The following is a 14,740-nucleotide window of genomic DNA, read 5'->3' on the forward strand; positions in this document are numbered from 1 at the left end:
TGACATGGACAAAAGGGTCCTGTGGGTGTTCAGAGGTAGGCAGGATCTTTGCTCCTCAAAACTTGTTCTCCTCCTGCTCAGTCATTACTATGACTGTTTACTATGACATAGTAAACATAACTATGTTTACTCATAGTAAACAGAGTTATCATTTTGCCCAGTCCCTCAAGCCATAAGTCTACCAGTCATCCATGAAGCTTTCTTCTCCCTCATATCCCACAGTCAACCCGTCCCAAGTTCTGTTGATTCTGTGTCCAAAATGTATTTCAATTCCATCCACTTTTCTCCATCTCCAGCCTATTCTAAGCTCCCATAATTTCTCACCTAGATAACCATGGTGGCCTTCTCATTGGCTTCCCTCCTTTTGTTCTTGCACCACATTCCATTCTCTACAGAAAGTTAGATCATGTGACTCCCCTGTTCAGAATCCTCCAAAGACCTCCCACTGAAGTTAGAAGAAAATTCATACTCCTTACCATGGCTCCTTTTCATTCTCTATGGCTATCCTCTGCCTCCTGTCTACCTCTACAGTCTCAATCTCAGGCCACTCAACCTCCTCACTCCCCTTTACCCACACTTGTCTTCTTTCATTTCCTCAAACATAGCACACTTCTCTGCTACAGGGCCTTTGCACTTGCTATTTCCACTGCTTGAAACTCTTTCCCTCTAATCTTCACATGGTTGTCCCTTCTAATCCATTATTTCTCAGCTTAAATGCCCCTTCTCAATGAGGCTATCACTGAGAATCTTTTTAAAATTAGGTCCTATCCATTAAGATAGGTGCAGAACCCATGTCTATGATCTAACACTGACTGACTGACTAAATGAATGAGTGAGTGACAATGAACTGGAGTGACCAGGGATGGCTACCTTGGAGAGGTAGAGTTTAAGGTAGGTTTTGAAAAATAGAAGGACCGACAGGATTTTCTAATCAAGATGGAGAGAATTCTGGGTAGTAGTAGAGGTGAAGTTGCTGAGACCAAGCATAGTTCTGGCACATTTGGGCAACAGTGGAAAATGGGAGCTGCATGGGACACTTGGGTGACTCAGTCGGTTAAGCGTCTGCTCTGGTCATGATCCCAGGATCCTGGATCAAGTCCTGCATTGGGCTCTTTGCTCTGTGAGGAGCCTGCTTCTCCTTCTTCCTGCTGCTCCCCCTGCTTATGTTCGCTCATGCGCTCTCTCTCTAACAAATAAATAAATAAAATCTTTAAAAAAAGAAAGAAAATGGAAGCTGGCTGCAGTGGAAGGTTCTCATTAGGTAACATAAAGACAACAGGTTTGTTAGTTGGCTGAGGCATAATTATGTTGAGTTTTGAAGAATACACTACATTTTTTCCCCAAGTGTGGGCCATGTAAGCCATTGGAAATACTAGAACAGGATCCTGGTTCAGTGTTTTAAGAAGGTTTTCAGAGGAGGAAGTTAGTGTAAAAGTTTATAGAAAATAGTTCTCAAGCAGACCAGATCAGTCCTACCAGCTAAATGACTATAAAGAAAAAATTATAAATATGCATGAGTAGGAAAGGATTCTTTTGGCTCTTAGACCACAGAACTGTCCAAACTATTTAGTGAGATGATTTGAGAAAAGAGACAGGGACGAGGAATAGACCTAGATGGACTTTTGCTTCCTTTCCTCCAATTGACAGCTAATGGGCGAAGAAAGGCCATGGGAGATGAGGAGAAAACACATGAGCTGTATCTTCCGCTTTTTTTTTTTTTAAAGATTTTTTTATTTATTTGTCAGAGAGAGAGGAGAGCGAGCGAGCACAGGCAGACAGAATGGCAGGCAGAGGCAGAGGGAGAAGCAGGCTCCCCGCCAAGCAAGGAGCCCGATGTGAGACTCGATCCCAGAACGCTGGGATCATGACCTGAGCCGAAGGCAGCTGCTTAACCAACTGAGCCACCCAGGTGTCCCCTTCCGCTTTTGAATAGATGGGGGGTTACAGTGTTAACAAAACTGGTATTTAGTTTGCAACAGTTTTCAGGAGAGAAGCTGCCTGATTTACAAACTTCCATTCTGAAATTTAGATTGTTACACACTGGAATATACCATATATAATACACAGAAATAGGCTAATTCATCCTAAGTGTTTGAAAGAAAATGAAATGCACTAGAATTTAGCAAACTGTGGATTAGAATGTTGAAACTGTTTTTGTATCCTTGTCAGGCAAGGCTCTGTGTGAACACATAGCACTCCTTCCTGATTCTGCCCTTGGTTCATCTCTTTTTCCCTTCTCCAAACCATACCTCCCTCTTCTCTTGCAATCTACAACTTCATCTAGCTTAGATCATCTAGCCAACCTTCTCAGAAAACTCTACTTTGCTGGGGTGCTACCTTTTCACAATTCTTAGAACAATTAGAGTCTATAGTGTGGCATTCAACTTGATAGTGTTCCATGTTGTTCATGAATGGTTTCATCAATGTTCTTTTCTGTCCACCCCCATTGGAACTGTATTATATAAGCATTTGAAACACACCATTGGGGGTTGGTAACAACTTTTAAAATTGTTTGACTTATGAACTAATAATATATGAGTTAGGGTTAGCAGCAAGACACAAAGTGTTCTGTGTTATAATATCTCAAAAAATCACAGAACATTACATTAAGACGAGAAGCACATTAGGAGAGGAGACAAGGCCAAGAAAACTTCAGTGCATTAGTCAAGGTCAGAGAGCTCATTAAATGGCAGATCTTGAACTAGAACTCAGGTCTCTTGCTTTGGGTTAATGATAGCTATAATATTTTAGAAGTAAGTTGGGGAACCTGGGTGACTCAGTCGATTAATCGGTGGCCTTCAGCTCAGGTCATGATCCCAGGTTCCTGGGATTGAGCCCTGCATCAGGTCCCCTGCTCAACAGAGAACCTGCTTCTCCCCCTCCCTCTCCCTCTGCCTGCTGCTCTACCTACTTGTGTTCTCTAACTCTCTGTCGAATAAATAAAACTTAAAAAAAAAAAAAGAAGTAAGTACCATAGGCAAATATAGGGAGTTCTTTGGGGTTCCAAAAAAAAACCCAAAATGGTCTTTCAAGTTAAGTTACCTAGAAAAGACCTCTTCTCCAGGTACCACTCAGGCAGACAGGCCTTCCATTTGTTCCCTCCTTCTCTGAGTCAGAAAGAATCATTCTCAAGCTACAGGCAGAGTTACAGGCAAACAAATGATAAAGTAACACTATTTTTTGGAATCTTATGGTGATAGGATCCTTTGGTTTTACTCAGGAACCCCTCAAAGAAAACTGGGCTTTTGAGGAGTCTATTTGGCTGAATTATAATGCATTATACAATTAACAAATACACCTAACTGTATGCTATTTAGAATCAGACCCTTAATATCTGAGATTGTTTCAATAGAATGTGTCCTCAATATATTATTATTATTATTCTTACTATTAGAAAAAACATCCATTCCCAAAGCCCAGTTTAGTTACTCTCTGCTCATTATTTCCATCAGATAATTGTTGAGGCCTTGTAAGCTGAAGACTTAATGTGATCTAGCAGAACAAGCCCTAGAAGCAGGAGATATTGACACCAGTCCCAGCTCTGTGGTTAAATGGCTGAGTGAAAAAGCACATTTCTTCTTGGGCTTTAGTTTTTGAATCTTTGAAATGGGGACAATTACATTCTCTGATAGGATAAATTTTCTGAAACTTTCCAGCTTAGGCCTCTCTCTATTTTGGATGAAGCTGCTTTTACTTTGTGCATTGTAGACTACTTAAATTATTTTGAGGGGAGAGGGTTCTTTTTCAACAACAGTGATTCAGCCAGGAGAGTCCCAACCCTCTTTCCATGGCTGGGGGTGAGAGAACGTATTTAGTTCGAAAAATTAGATTCTAATATGACCATTGCATTGATGTTTTGGGGTCTTAATTTAAATTCACTTTGAATTTAAATACAGATTAAAAGAGTATTAGATTGTATTTACTAAAAGAGAAGGGAACAAACATGATTTGAGGAGGGTTGAACAGCACTGTTACATGAATATTTAAAGAGGAGAGCAGATGCCTCTTCTTACCTCTTTCTGTGTCGTAGAGGTACACAAACTTCTCCCACTTGTAGTGACCCAGCAGACTCAGAATGGCGCCCTTCAAGGCTGGGCGCATCTGGATGACAAACTGCACATCTGCATCAGTGGGGAAGCTGGGCGTCACAAAGGATGTGTGCAGGGCCCCACAGAAGGAGGTCAGAGTGTTCATTGACATCTGGTCATAGAATCCAAAGATGGCATATACCCCTCTTGAGAACTGGGAGCAGACTGCAATGAGAAAGACAGCAAGACATTTCAATAGCTCCATGGTCTCTTGCTGCAGCTTATAGGGTTGGAAAGACAATGGATAGTTAGGCTTTGACTCTAAAGGACATGCCTCAAAGGAAAACCAAGATCTCTGAAATCTTTAGAAGCCCTTGAAAGCCCAGTTACCCAGCAAGAAAAATGGAAGGAAGTGAAGAATGTATTTGATAGATTTGCATGTTTTCTATGTCTACCATGAGCAAGAAACTAGGAAAATTCAGGAAAAAAGAGGTGAAGTTTGCCTTACCCTCTTTCTGCAACCCTTCCAGCTCACCCACAAGGCACTTGATGTTCTTGTACTTCTGCCACAGCTGCCCAATGGTCTTTTAGTGTACCCATGCCCCCATCAATGTACCATTATCTTGTGTCCCACTGCTTCAGTGCTTTTTCCACTAGATGACAATAAGGACTGATGACTTAGACAAATTGCTAATATGTCTGCTAGGAAAGGTGTTACTCCTCTTAGGTTACATACTGCTTTAACCATAGCTATGTCATGATTAAGACCCTTAATGAAGGTTACTAATGAAGGTTTCAGATTCTGGGTAGGCCATTGGAAAGACTGGCTTTTCAGTGCCCAGAGAGTCACATGAGGTAGGTGTAACTGGCAAAGTTCTATTTTGTTCCTTTGGCATTTACCTTCTAGATCTATCAGCTCATACATAGAACTTTTATGTCCTTCATTTCAAAGTGGGCCACACTACCACATTTTCCCTCTTCTTGCCCAGATGAGCTTAAAAAATGTGAACCAATTTCAATATTAGCTTAAGTAGAACATAATTAGCAAAGCAAATCAGCTACAACAACACCGTGTGGTGCATTCCCAAACCAAGTGGAAATGATCTTTAGATTATCTGCTCTACTGCTCCCTTCCATTCATGCGAAGCAGACAGAACAGGCAGCTGATAATGTGGTGTGATTTAAGGAATCCTGCGTGGCCTCCCTTATCTGCTAGGAAGCCACTGTTACGCTTACTTCTTTAGGTTTAGAGTGTTGAAAAAAACTCTATGGTTTGGGAGGGGGATTAAATAGAATCTTTTAAAGTTTTTAGCAAGCTAAGATGAATTATTATGTCTTGGACACCTGGGTGGCTCAGTGGATTAAGCATCTGACTCTTGATTTTGGTTCAGGTCATGATCTCAGGCTTATGAGATCAAGTCCCATGGCAGGCTCTGCACTGGACTTGGAGCCTGCTTAAATTCCACCCCCCCACCTCTCTCTCTCTCTCCCTCAGCCTCTCCTGCCCTCTTCTCTCTCTCTCTCTCTCAAAATAAAGATGAATTAACATATCCTATGTCCAGTTAGACACCAGGAAGGGTGTATAAACAAACAGGTAAGTTTTGAGTGGGAAGGGTGAATCAGAGAAGAGGATGTAAAGTGTCTGGAGTCTTTCCTGAGATGAGAAAGAGTAAAGGTATTGGGCACTAAAAAGAAGGAAGGTGTTGAATATAGGGGGGAGACAAGTGGAAAACCAATTTAATTCATTTCTTGATCTGATTGTGAGAAACAGAGTTCTCAATATTTATGGTATCTTGCTTTCCCTGCAAGTATGTATGTATGTATGTATGTATGTATTTATAACAATAATTTATTATTATTTCTCATGTTTTTGTGAGTTGGCTAGGTTTATCTGGGCAGATTTTGCTTGGACTCTCCTCTGTAGTTGGAGTAGATGGTGTCTGGGACTGTCTGGGACTTTAGATATCTGGAGGCTTAACTGGGTCCCTGCATTCTATTTAAACCTGTTATTGATAAAGGCTGTTCCCCTTTGTTAGCCACACTCATTAGTCATTGGCTTAAGGATAGCATTATTAAAAGTGATCACCTGTCATTCAGGCTCTCCATCAGGGAAGACCATAGCCTCCAACTTGAGGAATTCTAAGTGACCTCCCAAAGACAGGCATAAAATAGGTCTTTATATTAAAAGGAGAAAACCAGGGGCACCTGGGTGGCTCAGTGGGTTAAGCCTCTGCCTTTGGCTCGGGTCATGATCCCGGAGTCCTGGGATCGAGCCTCACATCGGGCTCTCTGCTCGGCAGGGAGCCTGCTTCCCCCTCTCGCTCTCTCTGACTGCCTCTCTGCCTGCTTGTGATCTCTCTGTCTCTCTCTCTGTCAAATAAATTAAATCTTAAAAAAAAAGGAGAAAACCAATTAGAGAAACAAATCTGGAGCACTTCATGACAGGGGGCCAAAAGAAGTGCTCAGAAACAAAAAGCAAGAAGCAGGATCCACTTTGCTTTGGTTATCACCAAGGAAGATGCTAAGGAAGGTCAGTTCCCAAATTAATCCTGTAAATAGAGAGTTTTGCAATACCAGGTCAGATCTTAGCTGGTGCACATAATGTTCTATATAAAACCAACAATAATAATGATAATAGCCATTGAGTGCTTAGTATGTACCAGACATTATGCTAAATACTACACAAATATCCAATATTCCCAACAACCTCATGGTGTACTGCTAATATTTCTATTTAATGGATGAGAATTCTGAGATAAAATGTTCTGTGTCTTGAGTGGAGGAGTCAGGATTTGAACTGGAGTCAGTCTGACTCTAAAACTCGTACTCCCTGGGATGCAAATCCAATAATGACATTAAAGAGTAGTTATTGGCCCAAATGAGACAGGGAAAGATTTAGTAAGTAAAAGAGAGGACTCTACAGGCCTCAAGTTCATACGTATACGAAATAATTATTTGTTTTTTAAAAAATATTTTATTTATTTGTCAGAGGGAGAGAGAGTGTCAAGCAGAAGGAGAAGCAGGCTCCCTGCTGAGCAAGGAGGGGCAGAGGGAGAGGGAGAAGCAGGCTCCCCTGGACTCAATCCCAGGACCCTGGGATCAGGATCTGAGCCAAAGGCAGACACTTAACTGACTGAGGTATCCAGGTGTCCCCAAGAATTATTTGTTATTGACCTGAAATTCAAATTTAAGGATCATGTATTTTTTCTGGCAACAAGCAATCATGGCCCTTCAGTGAACATTATTTAGGAGTTACTTGGTAATTCCTGGATCCATAACAGCTAGCATGCAAGGCCTAAGATAAGGATCCATGAACCCCAGACAAAAATAATCTTGTGGGGGAAATGCAATGTATTTCCAATGAGGAAAACTCCAATCTGACTAAATTATGGACAATAATTGGGGCGGGGAATTAACTTGAAGAGAGGCAAACTTATGGCTGTGATCCACTTAGAGTTTTAAAAAGCCCTTGACATCGGAAGGAAACAAAATACAAGTATGTTATGGAAGTGAGATTCTGACCAATAAAATAATCTTGCATTGCTCTTATAATCATTGTTTTTGAACCTCAAGGGCACAGAATTAATCATTACTAGGTTAGATATGAACTTTTCATACTTATGATATTTATTTATTTATGAACACTGGTAGTGAACACCCATAAAACCATCAACCAACCCAAGAACTATAACGTTACTGAGAACTTTATTTTTACCTTCCTCTTCCCCTCTATTTTACCCACCCTCCCCCCCGTTTGGACATCCTCCTGGCTCTCCCTCATAACTATCCTGAATTTCGTGTTTATCATTACCTTGGTCTTTTATGACACACACACACACACACACCTAAGCAATATAATGTTATTTTTGCTTGTTTTAAAACTTTAAAAAAGGGAATCATACTGAATATGTGAGAACCAGACTCCAAAGAAGGAGTGCCCAGTTAAGTCCTTCAGCCTATGTATGATGATAAGCAGAATGAGACAAAGGAAGACCTTACACAAATGTATGAGTAAGCAGGTGTGAGGGAACCAAGTTGTGGTCATCTAAAGGTATTTAGAAGTATTACAGATCAACAGTAATCCTCAGGGAACACTAGGCTACTGTGGTCCAACAGGCAGACACGTGGTGGTGGACATCAGCAAAAACAATGTTGAGAGAAAATCAGTAAATGTTCTATTCCCTTCTTATATAAGAGAAGTGTAGCTGCCCTGCACATACAATTGTGCATAGTTAACCTACCTGAAACTAATGTAACACTGCATGTTAACCATACTGAAATTAAAATAAAAAACTTAATAACAAAGTAAAAAAGGTCAAGGCAACTGCCAAGTGAGGACAGGGTTAACCACCTCTAAGAGAAGCTGGGGCACAGGGGACCTGTGAATGGCCTCTCACAGCAGATCCCTGGGCCCATTCCTGGCTATAGAAAGTAAGGCTGAATGGAACATTGTGCTGACTCAAAGGACAGTGTTCTTGTCTTCAGACTCTGAGAAAGTTTGAGCTAAAAGGAACTAAACACTATTTTATTCAGTGATTTTTTAAGCATAGTTTTTCATGTGGAGTCATTTCTCCAAATGAAATTTTATGTGGAAAAGTCCAATATATAAAAGGGATAAAGTAAAGCACTTCTGATTCAACAGAGTTCCACTGGTGCCTCCCTATCATAAATTGTGACACAAAGAGAGGAAGTGTCTTGCACAAGGTCACACGATGAATTATGAACTAGTTTTTTGAAAAGCTGTATCAGCATCTCTACACTGTCCCTACTCCAGAGCTATGTAGGGCAGCATGGGTCAGAATTTGCCTGGCATGAAAGTGACTTACCCTCATTGCCTAGCTCTCAGCATAGATGGTTCCACCAGGGGTTTCCCATGACTCAGCTGCTGGCAGCTTCCCTCATCTCCCTCTAGCCCCAAATACCAACAATGAGATTGGGTGGCAGATTGGTGATCTTTTGGGACTCATGATTCTCTTTGGTAGTGTCTGTTATCTTTATCTGAATCCTTAATGAACGACACCCACTAGTTTTTCTCAGAAGACGAGTCCTTGGTAAAATTATAATGGAAGAAATCATTATCTTGGCAATCTTTTGAAGCAGTGAAGTACAGAAGAAAGGGCAACAGTTTCCTGGACAGTCAGACCTTGGTTTCAATCACAGCCCTGCCAGTCTTAAACTGCATGGTTTTGTACAAGTTACTTAACCTCTCTGAGCCTCAGTATAGGACAGTGATTACATGGGCAGGTTCTGAAGTTAGACTGTATAGTTTGAAATACTCAGGTGATCCCTTATTGGACAAGTTACTTAATATCTCTGGGCCTCCAACCCAGTTTCTTCATCTGTAAAATTGGGATAATAATAGTGCCTGTCTCAGCATTGGTTGTGAAAGCTAAAATGAGTTTAGTTATGGGAAGCCATCTGTAACAGTGCCTGGCACAAAACAGATAATTAATGCTAGCTATTTATTCATGCAACAAAATCTACTGAGCATCTATTATGTGCCAAGCATTGTTATAGGTATTGGAAGATACAGGAGAGAAAAAAAAAAGATCTTGTCCTCTTGGAGCTTACATACTAGTGAGGGGGAAACACCATAATGAATGGGATGAATAAAATATGATGTCTCAATTGTAAGTGTTGGTTTGGGTTACTGTCATGAGGTAAAGAATGAATGAAATGGTACATGGAAAATATTTACAGTGCCTAACATATAACTTGGGAACCAAATAGTACCTTCTCTGTTTCTTTCCTCTTTCCAGCTCTTTCTGGCATACTTTGCCCTGTTAACCCCATCAGGTTATCCTCCCCACAGAAACCACTGCTTGCAATGTCACACTGATTACCCAGGTAAGCATAGCTTTTCTTCTCTTTCCCTTCCCCTATACATTTCGTCAGCACTCTTTCCTATTCTAATTCCTAGGGAGTAATGGTTTAATAAAGAAACCATTCTAATTTGACTTGAGAATGCACTGTTGTCCTCTACTCTTTCCTTCCCTATATAATGCCTTTGTGCTGCTAAAATGCTGTCTCTTCTTGGGACTTCTGTGTTTATCCAGTAGGAAATATCTTGGTTGTCTGTTTCCTAACGGTGCCCATCTCCATTTCTTCCTACTAGCAAAACGTCAAATTCTTGTTGAAGATGCTGTTTCTGACTACATCCTGGATTCCTGGGGACTCTAGTATAGCTCCCGGCTGTGTTCCCTTCAATGGTGAGTGACAAGCAAGGCTGGAGCCAGCTGTCATGCTTTTATTTATAGTCCCCAAGTCTATAGGGTCGGGACAGGTATTGTTAATGTACAATGTAGCAGCTAATTATACCACCAATATTCCAAAAGGCATCATTACAAAAATGTCAAACAACTTGATTACCCCAAAGATCAGAATAGCAATATTGCATATCATTTACAGAATACTTTTCATAGCCTTTTGAATCAGGGAGTAAAAAGGAAACTGAAGTCTCTTGCTGACTTAATGATCACATTTGAAGCAAGCAGGAAGAAGAAAAATATAGCTCTGAAGGAACTGATAGAGATATATCACAAGAAAGTTCTCCAGGTAATACCACAGTACTGTGAATTCCAGGGGAACAAAGAAACTTAGAGCTGTGAGGGCCTTAAGAGATCATATTGTTGTGCTTTCTTTTTTTTTTTTAGGTTTTATGTATTTATTTGAGAGAGAGAGAGAGAGAAAGAAAGAGAGAACAATAACAAGCAGAGTGAGGGGCAGAGGGAGAGGGAGAAGCAGGGCCCCCGCTGAGCAGGATGTGGGGCTCTGTCCCAGGACCCTGGGATCATGACCTGAGCCCAAGGCAGATGCTTAACTGACTGAGCCACCCAGGTGCCCCTAGTTGTGCTTTCTAGTGCTGTAGTTTTGATCCATAGTGAGTTTCCAATCTGGTGAAATATTTTCACGAGTTTGTGTGTGTGTGGGGAGGGGGGTGTTGGAGTAAGGTTGAGAACTGTCCTTTTTTAAGGAAGCACAGTCCTTTTCTTTATATCATTTCTGTTTTCCATTCTGCATGTATTCCTTCTCTTCTGAAATGATGATGATGATGTTAATGAGAAATGGTGTGTGTTTGTGCATGTGTGTGTGCATACATACATACATACATACATACATATATATTCGGTCTGTGTGGTAGACTGAATAATGTCCTCCCAAAAGATGTCCATGTCTTAATCCTCCAAATCTGTGAATTAGGTTACATGGTGAAGTGGAATTAAGGTTGCAGATGGAATTAAGCTTGCTAATCAGTTGACCTTAAAATAGTGAAATTATCCCAGATTATCTGGTTGGCTCAAGATAATGACGAGGGTCCTTAGATGTAGAAGAATGGGGCAAAAAAAGCCACAGAAGAGTCAATATCAGAGTGATGTTATATGAGAAAGACTTGACCAGCCATTGCTAGCTTTGAAATTGGAGGGGACTATGAGCTAAGGAATGTGGGCAGAGTCTCAAAGTTGGGAAAGGCAAGGAAAGATTCTCCCTTCGAGCTGCCAGACAGGAATGCAGCCTTATTGAGTGCAGCCTGGTGAGAGTCCTTACCAGACTGCTGACCTACAGAACTGGAGGATAAACTTGTGCTATTTTAAGCCACAAAATTTGTGGTTATTTGTTACAGCAGTAAGTAGAAAACTAATATACTTAACAGAGCAAAATTAAAGTTGATAACTCTAGATCAACCTATACTCCACTCACCCTCCCCCCCTTAAAATATTACTGGTAAGAGAAGTCCAAAAGTTTCGAAACTAACGATCTTAGTCCAATTTCTGATCCAGGACAGGAATCAGCTGCCATGAGGTCATGTTACCACTCCCTAAATACCTCTAGTGACAAGGGAGCTCATTACTCATAAGTGGCCCTTTACTTGCTGGGTAGCTCTGATGACTGTAGAGCTCTTCTTTAAATCGAACCTAACTCTGCCTGTTGGGGCTCTTGAGTGCTACATGATACACTGAATTCCAAATCTGTATGACCTCAACTTTGTTTTACAGGAAGCTCAAAAATACAACTGCTGTACTCAGGAGATCATAATGGCTATTAGCTATTCAAATTTGTGCATTTAGTCTCTCTATGCTGCCCTCTTCATGTCAGTCTAAAAATTTGCTAAAAGATCCCACCTCCCCCTTGATCCCTGCCACCTCCATAAATGATCTTCCTAACTCCTTTTCTGTCGTCACTCATGATGAGATGATGAGGACCTTGCAGCCCTCTGCATATGCAGCCTAGTTTCTGCTCCCATCATTCCACTGAACCTGTTCTCTCAAGTTTGATGATGACCTGCTCACTGTCAAACCCAGCTCTTTCCACGGACATCATCTGACTTGACTGCTGAGCAGCATTTGATTTTGTTAGCCAAATCTTTCCTCTTGAAACTCACTTCTGTTTCAAGAGCACAAAACTCTGGTGGCTCTACCTCCTTTATTGTTCCTTCTCACTTTCCTCGTGCTCCACTCCCTTGACGAAGATAGATCCAAAGATTCTTTCCTTGGGACTCTTTTCTTACTACTCCAAAAGATACTTTTTTCATTCAACAAATATTTATGGAGTTCCTACTATGTGCCAACTAGGGGTCTTATCTCACGCTCTCCCTGCGGATGGCTTCCCAGTAGATACCTCTAGTTTCAGACACATTCTTGGGCTCCAGATCCACATTTCTGACTGCTCATAGAACAGCCTCAGCTGGAGGACTTCATATTATTAGGTCTTCATAGTCTCATATTCAGCATATGTTTTCTTTCCTCTCATCTTCCCTCTGTGGATCTGCTTCTCTTATCCTTGCTTCTCCTAATGCATTGCTCTTCTTCTAGTCACCCAATCTGGAGTCTTCGGGTCATCTCTCTGGCTTCTCTTTCTCAGCCTCATCCATGTGCCACTCTCTGGTGATGTTCTATCCATTCCACCTCTACAGCATGTGGAGGATCTATTTCCTGTTCATCTTTAGTTCAGGTTCTCATTCCTTCTGTCTTAGACTATGAGAGTAGTGTCATAACTGGTCACCTGCTTCGAGTCTTTTCCCAGTCCATCACTGGCACTGCTATCACATTACTCTTCCTTCTTTCTCTTCCAACTGTCCAATCAAAATATACCCATTCTGACTCCCATTTTGGCAAGAATCTGCCCCGTGTATGAGTTGTTAATGGACTAATAAACAAATCTTCACAATTGAGTCAGTTTAGGGTTTCTCAACCTTGGCAGATACTATTGATATTTTGGGCTGGATAATTCTTTGTTGTGATAGACTGTCCTATATATTGTGGGATGTTTAGCAGCCCTGGATGCTACTCTAATATTAGAGGCCATAGCACTGCCATTGCTTCCCAGTTGTGAAACTCCACATGACCCAAAACATCATCAAATACCCCTGGGGGGCAACATCACTACCCATTCCCTCCTTTCTCCCTGCCCCCAATATGAGAACCACAGGGTTGGCTTATGACTTACTCTCCACAAAGAATAAGGCCTTAACTTAATGAAAATACATACACATTTAGAATATTCCAAAGGAGTTACTTTAGTAGTAAAAAGTCAGGAAGGGTAGATATTTTGGGCTCTTCAAAGCTCACCATAAAAGCAGATACCTCCCTGGTCTTGCTCTTAAATTGGTTATTTGTGTTTAAGTTGAGGATGTAGGAGTGGGTAAACTAGAAAGAAGATGGAGATGGTGGGGTAGGTGTGGGATAGTAGCCAGCTCATACCTTCCCTGGGTTCATATAGATCAGCCTTCTCCTCCCCACCAAACACCCTTTGGTCTTGGGTTCTAGTAACCACAGTGAGTGCTTATAGGGTACCAGAGGCAGAACAAGGTGTCAGCCCCATTCTCCAGCTGATGATTCCATGGTTTAATTACCATCTTTGGGTTAATTCCCTTGAACATTTTGTTCAGCTCTCAGGAGTACACTGCCTTCCGAAAGTCTAACTAGTTATTTTTGCAATTACATGGCATGTATCTAAATGCTGGCAAAGAAAACATTCATTATCAACATTTGATCCTACTTGAATATAACGGCTTGCAAATGCAGGCATTAACATATGAACACATGTATTTTGGAAAATTCATTTTGCAACTGTAAGAGCAATGCACCCTTCCATAGCAGCATCAGGAATGGCAGGAGAGACGTTGAGGTGGGTTGTGACAAGGGGGTGATTTTAGGTCCTTCTATAGCAAGACAGTATGGTTAAGCATTGGAGCTGAGGAGTTTTAAATTCTTTTGCTTGTTCATTAATTAATTTACTCATTTTCCAAATAAAGTTTTGAGTTCCTAGTGTGACAAACATGGTCTAGAGGCTGGGATACCGTAGTGAGCAAAACAGACAGGCTCTTTGTCCTCATGGTACTTAAGGTTTAGTATTGGCAGCAAATATTAATAAAATAATTATACCAATCTGTGCTTATCATGGTCTTAGTACTAAGAAGGGAAGGTATTAGGGTGCTATGAGACTATGTAACAAGGAGACTTTAGGTCAGGGAAAAGTTATCTGAGGACTTGACATTTGAGCTGACACCTCAGAGAGTAGAAGAGCATCTGATGCCAAGAGAATAGCACTTGATAAGGCACTGAGGGAGGGCAACATTGGATGCACTGAGGCACTGAAAGAAGATTAGCCTGGCTGGAGTATGGCCAGCAAAGAGGAGGATGCAAGGTGAGTCTGGTAGGAGGTAGGGGCCGAACAGCAGAAGAATTTCAAGGACCCTAAGAAGGAATTTAGAT

At 41.3% G+C, this 14,740-nt stretch overlaps 1 protein-coding gene across 6 annotated transcripts in view; it reads right to left on the reverse strand.

Moving 5' to 3' along the window:
* Nucleotides 1-14,740, reverse strand: part of GRIA3 (glutamate ionotropic receptor AMPA type subunit 3) — a 286,960-nt gene that overhangs the window by 211,264 nt on the left and 60,956 nt on the right. For all 6 annotated transcript variants that reach the window (XM_047716296.1, XM_047716295.1, XM_047716294.1 and 3 more), the window contains one exon: nucleotides 4,014-4,253. In XM_047716296.1, coding sequence (XP_047572252.1) covers nucleotides 4,014-4,253 — 240 coding nt within the window. The remainder of the gene's footprint in view (nucleotides 1-4,013; nucleotides 4,254-14,740) is intronic.

This window comes from Lutra lutra, chromosome X (assembly GCF_902655055.1).
Source record: "Lutra lutra chromosome X, mLutLut1.2, whole genome shotgun sequence".
Lineage (NCBI taxonomy): Eukaryota > Metazoa > Chordata > Mammalia > Carnivora > Mustelidae > Lutra > Lutra lutra.